Source organism: Limulus polyphemus, unplaced genomic scaffold, assembly GCF_000517525.1.
Source record: "Limulus polyphemus unplaced genomic scaffold, Limulus_polyphemus-2.1.2 Scaffold1128, whole genome shotgun sequence".
Classification (NCBI taxonomy): Eukaryota; Metazoa; Arthropoda; class Merostomata; order Xiphosura; family Limulidae; genus Limulus; species Limulus polyphemus.
Genome location: NW_013666738.1, coordinates 87,254 through 99,227, shown reverse-complemented (window position 1 = coordinate 99,227; position 11,974 = coordinate 87,254). Strand labels below are relative to the sequence as shown.

Sequence of the window (11,974 nt, the reverse complement as noted above, 5' to 3'; positions counted from 1 at the left end):
ATAAATTACACGGAGCTCAAAGTAACTACATCTCTCTCTTCATTAATCCTGCTGGCTTTCCCTGCCAGGCTTATATACTACCGAAGAGGGCGATCTCCAACACACTCGGACTTCTCTGATCATTCGAGAAACTGATCACGCGCGCCAGCCGCGTCACGTTACTTCCGATGTCGTAACACACATTATGTTCGTCATATCTACTGCAGACGTACGCCTTTCGTTCAACCCACAGTTGATGGTTCTGTTATCTTTTTAAATACTTTAACCAGTTTTGTCTATTGTTCAAAAAACTTTATCTTGTCAATAATCTTTGAACACATTAGTCCCGTTCCTTCTGTACTTACGTAAAAATATTGTAATTAATATTATAGCTTGTTATTCGTTTTATAGGTCCTAATAACAACTAAGTATATTATTTGGGCATTTGAGATCAGGAATGCATATGACACATTCATAAGGTGTCTTCTCTTGTATTCACAGAAGTTTGGGTACATGGATGAAATTAAGCCTAATTTCTTTTCAAGCCTTTTCAATCGTAGTGAACTTACTGGAAAAGTTTATCGTGAAAGCTGATACCTAATCTTCACGTAGCAAAAAATTAATGATCATTATGTCACGAGGAACCATAATAGGCCTGTTATGAGGAAACTGTTGTTTTGGGCAAGGTGCGAGAAATTATGAAGAGGAGAGGTTAATTTTATCTGATTTCGGTTGTATTTCTTCACGTGGTGGTGGTGGAGGTTCTGACTTTTTAAGTTATGGTATTTTTTTTCTAGGTGTGGTGATTTCCTTAAGTAGAGTTGGTCTTCTTCTGTGCTCATGGTACTTAATGATATTCTCTCCAGGCCGTAGGTAGAAGTACCCTTTGTAGGCGATACCCTAGGAAACACGAAAAATGGTTCTTATAAAGTGCGATTAACCCAAAGTAGATTGTAGTCTCACGTGTTGTAAAGTAGTGCCGTTTGTACTTGTCATTTATTGTGATTACTAATTCTGAACAACTCTTTGCATATTCCATTAATAGGCAGTAGTCACGGACCTTTTGAACTGACAGCCGGGAAATTTTAGTGAGTTTATGGTGCATTTGACTTCTAAACATTAGGTATTATTCGGCTGAGGTCGTTCAGTTCATGAAGGACTTCCACCAGACATAATCATTTGAAAATAAACTAACTTCATATATAAGAATCAAAATAACTTGAAAGAAACATCAACATTGATAGAAAGATCCATAGCCTTAAGCCTCTCCTCGTTATTTGTGTTTCATAACACAAAGTAGACTAGCACATACAGCACACTAGTCAAGCCTAAACAAACGCATCGCTAACTAGTCTGCTACTAAATAACCACAAGTTAGTGAAGATGAAATAATGGTATGGAATAGAATAAAAAAAAATAAGTGTAGTTTGCTCCCCCCCCTCCCCCCAAATTAACCATGCGCAATTGCACAGTTGTTTGCTGTTAAGCCCAAAGATACAGAAAGGACTATCTGTGTTGTGCTCACCACGGTTATTGAAACCTAATTTTTAGTGACATGAGCCTTCAGATTTACCACTAAGCCATTGTAGGTGAGAAAGGGTGGATTTCAAAGTTGTAATTAAGTCACTTTTTATCATCAAGTATACCATTCTACGTGATTTAACTAGTTACAAAACTACATGATTTAACCAGCTACAAATTAAATTTATAGAAAAACAAGATACATCTAGGCTTCCAAAACTTAAACCTGTTATCCCTAATATTCAAGATTGTTTTCACTGTACTGGCCCATGAGTGAGGGTTCGTGGATCGTGTCCCGTTGCCGCAAAAACACGCTCCGCACTTTGGTTTGTTCGGACTGCTGCAAGAGTTACAGTCAAATTTCACAATTTGGTTAGGCAGCAATAGCCCAAGAGTTGGAGGTGGGCGTTGTTAACTTGATAATTTACCTACTAGTCTACCAGTTCAGAATTAGGAACGGTTAACATATAGCTTGACGACAAAATTTTAAATGTTCTTTTCTATATATAAGAATACAGTTCTCCATTGCTTATATTTATACCAGAAACGTTTTTGCGAAATTGTCAGTTTTGGTTTTGGAAGGTGTCACTCCTTATTCCTTGTAAAACCAATAGATCGTAACTTATATTATTATCTACGAAGAAAAATGGTGCTGTAACATGTATACAGAAATGTTTGTTACCTCCCCTTTTTACCTTTTCATTTTTGTTTATATGACATGTCACCACAGATGTGAGAAGTGGTTCGACAGGTGACTTGTTTAATGCCTGTTTATTCGGTTCATGGTGAATTCTCGATCAATGTCGTTACTGGTTATTTTAGCTAGAGAAACAAAGAGTATGCTATAGGATTAACTTTACCGTCCTTCGACAACAGATAGCCATCGAGTAGCTTTGCGCAAAATTCAACAACAGCAACAAGCTTCCAATAGTTCTTTTTATCTATTGTTTTGATGTATATTTAACGAAACGTTTGTGACTCTAACTAGATCCATTTTTTTGCTGAGTCGAATGTGACCGTGTTGAACTTAGGGATAACCCTAATATTTATGTCAAAAATCACTATTTCTGGATAAGGGGGAGTGCAAATCAAACTTTTTAAAGTTGTTTCTAAATCCGAATCCTGGCATAATTCTAAGAACTCGTCAGAGTGCTCGATAGTTACTTCTAAATTAGGGATGGCTAACACATCAATTTGGTACCATTTCTATTAGCGATATTTTCGGATGAATATGGTTTGTTTGTTTGTAATTAAGCACAAAGCTACACAATGGGCTATCTGTGCTCTGCCCACCACGGGTATCGAAACCCGGATTCTAGCGTTGTATGTCCACAGACATACCGCTTTGCCACTGGGGGGCTTTTCGGATGAAATATTCCCTTTAAAGGTATTTATACATGGGTGTTTTTAATAGGACAGTAAGTCATATTCTAAGACTAAAGTAACGAAAAGAAAAAGAGAAAAATTTAAGTATTTTATCCAATTGAAATACAACTCATTATAAACGAACATTGTGCTTAAAAGAAATTCGAAGCTGAAATGTAGAATAATATACAATTTTCTTTTCGTTTACAAAATTACAGCATTACTAACTCCTAGGTTTGTATTATCATCTTGCGTCACTTGCACTGTGATAACCTGAGAGTCACCCTTTTGTTTCATTAGAAGTTAAAATAAGAATCCGAAAAAGGGTTTTAAATATAAAAGATTAAAAGTCAGGTAAAGGAATGCAGAGAAATAACATAAAATATAAATACACACATTTTTAAATCTCTGTGTATTTATCTGATAACCTCAAATGTTTTTGAAGGACAACCACAATTTCCTATAAATGTTTGCTTTTGTCTTTTAAAGTTAAGAACTTTGCTTTCCCGTAGTCATTATAAGAGTGACTGTCGAATACCACTATTTGATTAGAATAGTTCACGAGTTGGTGGTGGATGGTGCTTACTAAATGTCTTCCTTATAGTCTATTTTTCACACATTAATAACGTATAATTTTGCAGAGTTTCACACATTAATAACGTTTAATTTTGCAGAGTTTCACACATTAATAACGTATAATTTTGCAGAGTTTCACACATTAATAACGTTTAATTTTGCAGAGTTTCACGCATTAATAACGTTTAATTTCACCGAGTTTCGCAACTCCAAAACTTGTATGTTTCTATTTTTACTTTGCGACTAATGGTTTTAACATCCCGAAATAGAAGTCCACGCTGCAGAGGAAAGCACACAGTTACGTAGCTGAAAAAAACTAAATGTAGTCCTTTCACGTATATAACAATAAGCTGTATCGAGAAATAGGGGTTCGTAAATAAATATCTGGATTACAATATAGTAGAAAACCACTAGTTAGAGGAGAAGATTTAACTGATTCGCTGATTAGTGTTATATTGAAGCACGATTGTATTTGTTCTAAAGTTTCTAAGTACATTATAACAGTTATTTTATTTTTTATGAGATTATTTTGCATATTCCTTCTTGCCTAATTACATGTAGTGATGATTCATGTATTTTCCTGTGTTTGATCATTATTTCAGCCGGTCGAACATTAGCCAAAACTTTGGATTGCAAGTTCATTGAAACGTCAGCAGGAATCAACCATCACGTTGACGAATTATTGGTTGGTGTCCTTAGCCAGATTAGGCTTAAAAAGCATCACGAAGAAAGTTTGCAGAAAAAGCGTGAGTCAGTGACACTAGGAAAACTTCGAAATCTGCCGTCAGATGGGGCAGGAGGGAATCGAGCTAAAGATTTTCTAAAACGTATTTTCAAGAAAAACACTTCGAAATCAAAATCCTGTCATAATCTGAATGTGCTCTGAATTAAAGTTTTTGTTTTCTTTTATGAAGTCACCGAATATCGTAGGAGCCTGAAAATTTCTAAAACTCGCATTGGTTAATTTAAAACAGATTACTGAAGAGCTCAACATGTGGAAATATTTGGTTATGAGAATCTTTTTTTTATAAAGGACATTAAAAGTCAAGGGTGTTAAAAAAAGAGCATTTTACAAAGTTTTATTGCACGATATTCATCGAAATTACCATCGTTTAGATTTTACATGTTTTGTACAGAAAATTTCATCTGTGTCAACAAATGTAACCAATGGTTAATCAACAGTCTGTTATTATAGATAACAAAGAAATGGAAAGGCTTCTGTATGGATTGGCTACAAATATGCCATCCCGCGCTAGTTCGTGGCTCATTTGTACAGAAGTACTATTTGTGTAGTTTGGAAGTAGTTGTATTTATTTGTTGTTCTGTTTTTCTATACATATCCAAACGATTCTTTATTTGCTTGTGTTAATATGATTAGTAATAAAATAACTTACGTTTATATACTTTCAGACATATCTGTTTATACTTTGAAACTTACAAAACGTTATCTTATTATAGATAGTGACCTTTGATGTTTGAATTACCACTCTTTCTTGAATTTATCTAGACTAACCAGACAGTGGAAATAATTTTTGTGTCTTACAACCAATATAAGCCGTGAATAATGTGGACTTGATTACTAGCTTTCTTTAAAAACCTCAGTGACGTAATCATAAGCGAGATAAATATTTATATAAGATATTAGGGTAACTTGTCACGATAGTTTTGTTATAAGTTCCATCCCAGTTCAAGGTTGAGTTTATTTCTAAGGTTGCATTTCAGTTTCGCTGCAAGAACAGGCTTTTAACAATAAAAAATGTTGTTTGTATTATCGTTTATTTTATGTGTTCAGTGTTTCTTCTGAAAACTATATTTTTTGAGTAATTAGCTGAGTTAGAATTTAGAAGGTTCCTACTAGTAAAAAGCTGTAATGGATATATGTGTGTGTTCAAGAGTGTTTTACGAAGGATCTAATATCCTAAAAAATAATATAATGACCTCTATTAAAACACAGTTTTCTTACTGTAAATCATTCAAGAAATAAAATCGTTCATTGCATAAAACTATGTTTGATTTTTTAAATCAAATTTACAAATATATCTGTAAAAATCTATGGGCGCGTTAATAGGGCAAAGGGCAAACTCCACTATCCAGCCAGAAAAGAGTAGCCTAAAATTTGGTGGTGAGTGCTGTTGAATCGCTACCTTCCCTTACTTTACTGCTTCTGAACATTTGTTTTTTATTCGTGCACATCCTGCATTTTGTTTCTTTGTCTAGGATGATCACAATGGGATAAATATTTTATACATTATACTGCCGCTTCCTTTTCGTAATTATGTAACCTTTCCACGAACAACTTCAAGGAAGCCTTTTGATCATCAGTAGTCTATGAACCACAGATTGAGAAACGCTGCTACAGTCTATCAGTTTGAAATTAGAGACGGCTAGGACAGATATCCATTGAATACCTTTGCGCGAATATTCGAAAACAAACACATCTGTAAGTCCCACTTGGATTACATTGGCAGATATCCATTGATTACCTGTAAGTCCCACTTGGATTACATTGGCAGATATCCATTGATTACCTGTAAGTCCCACGTGTATTACATTTTGTTCTAAACATTTTCGTTTTTTCAGAAAGAGATCATTATTTTGTTAAAGTTTGATCATGGATCTGCTTTGAATATTAATACAATTTCTGATACCAAGTTCCTTTTAATATAATTTGAAAAGTTTACCTTTCATATAATTTTGTTTGTATTTGTGCCATATCTTTCCTATGAATTTGCGTACCAAAAAATTATATCTTTACATTCTTGCACAAGTTCATTGTTTTACCGAAAGTACTTTAATGATATTTTTTGAGATATTTAGGCTAGTTATATCACATGTGATATAGAAAGAGAAGAGAAGCTAGACATGTACAAAAACAAAGTCATAAGAATAAGACGAAACATACGGCAAAAAATATATCCCATTTATACCTACTTTAAACAACTGTAATTCCATCTAGTAAAAGAAATATACAGCTATTGGTACACATATGTATCTATTAAGAAATTAACGTTTTACGTCTTTTCGCCTAGATTTTAAGTTTCCATGACACTAACACAATTTCTGAATGATTTTTTTGTCTCTTGGATTTTCAAACTTAGGAAATATATAAATGAAGGTATAATTCCTGCTTCACGGAATAAAAGCAATAATATTTACTCATATAAAGTTTAATAATTAAGACTTAATGTTTTCACTGTGAAAGATATCTGCTAGTAAACTATTTAATGAAGACTAGAATACGGTTAATTGTGTAAAAGAAACCTTTGCATGGGCTGCTGGCTGTTTCTAATTAACTTTAATTCTCTTCCACTATGATTCATATGGATTTGAATATGCACATAATCATAAGAATACATTTTCTCTTTAGTTAATATATATATCTTCTGGTTTTTACAGATCCAGTCGGCCTGATTAGAGATGCACCAATTAAAACATAATGAAGTATCTGACATGCAGGTACTGGCAATTATTATTTTCAACAAGAACAAGCAGTCGGGCACATTTTCTTAGTTATTAGTCCAATCAGTAGCGTCCTACTTTCTTCTGGAATGACTAAAAGGACCCGACAAAACGAAGCACTATATAAGAATAAGCGGTAATGCTAGCATTCAGGGTAATTAAGGTCATTCAAAGTTTTCTTAAATTAGAAGCGGTGAAAAAAAGAGTAAAATAGAAACTAATGCAATGGGAGAAAAGCAAATTACAGTGGATCTCTAAAATTCGTTATCATTCAAATTGGCCATTGGAAAAAATACTTACTTAACTATCTATATTTAATTACTGATCAAAACAAACTACCTACAAAGTTCATAACTAAAGATTAATCAAGTGAAGAATATAGTTATTTTAAGGTATCGCTCTTACTTACGATAATTAAATTCTCTGCAAAATTATACGTTATTAATGTGTGAAATTCTGCCAAATTTTGTTTGTTTGTTTTGAATTTCGCGCAAAGCTACACGAGGGCTATCTGCGCTAGCCGTCCTTAATTTAGCAGTGTAAGACTAGAGGGAAGGCAGCTAGTCATCACCACCCACCGCCAACTCTTGGGCTACTCTTTTACCAACGAATAGTGGGATTGACCGTCACATTATAACGCCCCCACGGCTGTTTATTGTTTAGCTTCTAAGTGACTCGTAGAACTGAATAACTCACTGACTGGTACTGTAGTGTTCATTCATTGACTCATTAAATATTTCACTGATTGAATGAAAGATTCACCGATTCTGGTGTTTTTATTTTAGTATTCTTTCTGCAGGCTACATGAATTTGTTAGGTTTTACATAGGCCATAACTCTCATGAAATTTCTAGTTATTGTATCATTGACGTTCTAGGAAACAAACATGTAAACTGAAATATGAAAAATATAGCTTGTGAAAATAATAATATAATTTTTTAGAAAAACTAAGTCGAAATTTATATTTCTGTTCAAATCATTGCATAATGGGCTATCTGTGCAGCGCTCACCGCAAGTATCGAAACCTAATTTTTAGCATAATAAACCCTCAGCTTTACAGCTGAGCCAACGATAGATTTAACTCATTGTAGCAATTAGAACATGCAAAAATTTGATATAGGCTTTAAAAATGTTGTTATTAAGTGCAAAAATACACAATAGAATATATGTGCTGTAACCACTGAAGGGATTAAACCACGAAATTAGCGTTATAAGCCCTCAAGCTTGCCGTTGAGCCACCGTGAGGCCTTGAGAAAAATGTTTGTGAATAAAATCGTTTAAACTTCTATTATGATACGTTTTTTTCTTAAATAACCAACTTTACCTGAATAGTAACTTTTTTTAATCGACTTCAATTTTTTTAAACACACAATTTTCGCAGTAAAAATCTTTCGAGGGAGAAAATGATAACTACTGAAACATGCAAAGTTTTAGGTCATAGAATGTGGTGACGTATCATAGTACATCAATCTTTCAACTCCGCGAGGGTTAGGAGACCCATTTAGGGATTCCAGTTAGAAATGTTCACAAATAGCGTTTCGAAAAAAGTCTTTGTTGCACTCAATAGCGAAAGTTATAAGAGCAACAGCAAAGAAAGAAAAAAAAAGAAATATATATATATATAACACAATAAAATAAAAAAAGCTCAAACTACGTTTGTAATTCCTCTTGAGATTAAAATCTGTTATATAAATACTAACAGTTTACTTCTGTTTCTGTACAAATCCATATTGTTTTAAAGGAAAGGGTACTATTGTTACCTCTTTTTAAAGCTGTTTTGTTGTTCTACAGTCTCAAGATTGACCGATTCTCAGTATTACGTTTGTAAACAACATATATACATCTGATGTTGTTCCTGGCGAAACTGTGGATTTGTGAAAAGTACAATCGTCTTTGTTTTCATCATTTCTATAATACAAGCATCTCTTTCAAACACATAAAGTATTGTAACTAGATAAATGTAAATGGAACTTAGAAGGTTTTATCCAAAAAAATTGTTTAGCCTAAAAATAATTAGTTTTCTGTATTTCTATGTTTTTAGGAATTTTTTATCGTAGTCAGATAATATCATATGTAAAATTTCCAAACTATGTAAAAATGTCTTAGTATAAAGAGATTAATAAAAAAACAGTCTTGATCTGAATACTATAAAAACTTATAAAATATGATATTTAAAAAGGTTGAATAAAAACTGCTTTTAATTGAATGTTTTTTTTCTGTTAAATTTTTAAGTACTTAAACTGAAAGATTTGCTTGATTTAAGAATAACAAACCCAAAAGTGGTGTCTACGTTAGAAGCTGATACACATCTATTACGTGTTCTAACTGAAATATTAATACATATTCACAGCGTGTTCTAACTTAAGGGTTGCCTCCGGTATCTTAGCGATAAGTCTGAGGGCTTACAACAATAACAATCTGGTTTCAATACACGCGGCGAGCGGAGCATAGATACCCCATTGTGTTGGTTTATTTTTTATAACAAACAAACTGTAAAGGTTAATGCATACTGATTGTGTGTGTTTTAACTTAAGAGTTAATATATACATACAGGGTGTTCCAACTTAAGGACTAATACAAACTTATAGCATGTTCTACCCCGAGTGATAATAGCTAAAAATAATTTTTCAGTTACTTAATCTTAAAACCAGTCGGGAGTGTGGCTTTTGACTGTGTGAACTAAATTAGATGAGTCCAATTAACAACATAAGCAGATTCGTGGGTTCAGTCCCACTCGGTTTCCAATTCTGTCCTTTTTTTTTTCAGAAAAAAATGCAACTTCACTACATGTACCATTTTCCAAGTTAATGTGTAATGGTAAATAGGAACTCACTAGAAAAAAATGTAAAATGTTTTTCATTTCCGATTTTTCTAAGACATATAAGTTTTTACATTTATTGTAAGTTAAAATATTATTAGTTGTGGACATTATTTATTATTCGTTCTATCCGTCTCAGCCTATAGGTCAACTACTTGCCCCTGATGTGGACGCATGCGTTGTGGTGTATTCTGTAACCAATAAGGCGAGTTTCCAGTGTGCAAAAATGTTTCTCGAACAGCTCCGCAAGACTGAAAACACTGACAGAAAAGCAGTAATAATTGTAGGCAACAAGACGGACTTAGCACGTTTGAGGACTGTAACACCAGAAGGTAGGTTAAGGTGATAAAGTATTTGAACAGAAGACCAAAAGGTGTATCTCACAGAAACACGATAGTAGAGTTGAAAGTAGTCAAAACAGGGCTGCTCCCCCCCCCCCTCCCCTGTAATTTCGTTGCTCTCTTCCAAGCTTATGCTGTCCATTAATCTAATTTTAGGTATATTTTAGATTTGGTCCCATTATTTATCCATTGCCCCTTCCCATACATTTAAGAAAACCTGGAACCGGGATTGTGAAATATATTATCTAACAGGTATATACAACAAAATTACTGTTGTATATATGGAACAAAATTAGCATGTTTAATTATTTTCACCTTCGACCACAATCATGCATTACATAGAAATTACTCGAGAATATCACCTATCATACTAAAATCGTATTGATTATGAACACAATATTAAAAAGTAAATTACCATTATGTGAACTGAATTTCACTCTTATTTAACATATATTTACTACAAATTGAAAAATTGAAAATGCTTCTCTGCATATAAACCCTACTGTTAAACATTCAAAAAAGTGGTCGGAACGTGCATTAATTATCCTTTTTTTAATTCTTACCAGCAGCACGCTAATAAGTTTAACACTGTTGAAGTACACTACATGAAAGTTGCAATAAGGCGTTAGATCTGTGCCTTTTTACAATATTTCAATGTCCAACAAGCAAATCTCATATCGGTGTGGGCTAACAAAAGTACACAAGACAAATTGGTTTTACTTGCACCAATCTACGTACATAATGATCGCAGTACACATCAAAATCCTAAATAAAACATAAGAGAAACAAGTGCAAAGTCTCAGTTATAATTTATTTTTTTTGTTTTTGGATGTGTTTTAAAATCTGGTTTCCGGCCTCCAACTATTTATAAAAGCAACTGTATAATTTAATGTATCATTTCCAGCAATATCAGTTTTGAAGTATATATATATATAATAAACCAACTATTGTTTTTATTAGAAACAGCATGAAATGTATATGCAACTTTTTCTCAGTATAGCTGTTAAATCAGTTCTTTGAAATCTCTTGCACCGAATATCCTTCCATTATAGACTTCCAGGTTATTACATTCTGCTGCTACCTTCATACCTCCATAACATATTGGCCATGTTTTAGGTACAAACTACTTGTGTTCCCTCAAAATTTTTTTTTATCTGTAACTTGTTTTATTTGGTTATTAAACATCTGAACAATACCCTTATTTGTATAAACACAGATTCTAAGCTTAACGGCAAGCATAATGTGTTAAATATTTTAACGCATGATAAGAAATTGAATTAATGCTTCTAGAGACATCTTCACACACGTGTTTCTATTTGGCAGGATCAGTCCATGTTAACTCAAAAAAAAATTAAAATAATTTCAATGGTGCGTTAGCTGTGTCTGAAATTAACAGTTAAGTTTAACTAACTTTAATTGTTCGAAGAAATAAACTAAACTTTCGATTCCTAACTAAATATTCAAGTTTCCATGAAATTTGTACAATTTTCTTGTTATTTGAATCTATGGTAACAAATATCAGGTAGTTAAAATGCAAACAACCACAGTTTTCTTTTTCGAGGAATGACTGGAGCAAAAAACTGTTCTTGGTTTAAAAGTTGATAAAGTAAATTTTTAACGTAGATAGTACGAAATATGCTTTACACGTCTATGTATGTCAAATATTTCTATTGGCTGGTTCCTTGAAGAATTGCATGTTTGAAAACTTAAACGTTTAAAAATATATATTTTGTGTATGCTTCTTATTGGTCATAGATTCGTCATAGGATTGCTGTCATGCAAGAATTAACCTTATGAAAAATAAGAAACATTAAGCTTTGTTTGTTTTAGAATTATCGCGGAAGGCTACACAAACGTAGCAATCCTTAATCTTGAACTGATAAACTAGAGGGATGACAGCTACACCACAGCACATC

The 11,974-nt window shown here is 33.1% G+C and overlaps 1 protein-coding gene across 1 annotated transcript in view; it reads left to right on the top strand.

The window, feature by feature from the left end:
* The window catches only part of LOC106462261, a 37,493-nt gene that overhangs the window by 24,108 nt on the left and 1,411 nt on the right, over positions 1-11,974 (top strand). Inside the window, exon 3 of the mRNA XM_022389457.1 lies at positions 9,857-10,049. Coding sequence (XP_022245165.1) covers positions 9,857-10,049 — 193 coding nt within the window. The remainder of the gene's footprint in view (positions 1-9,856; positions 10,050-11,974) is intronic.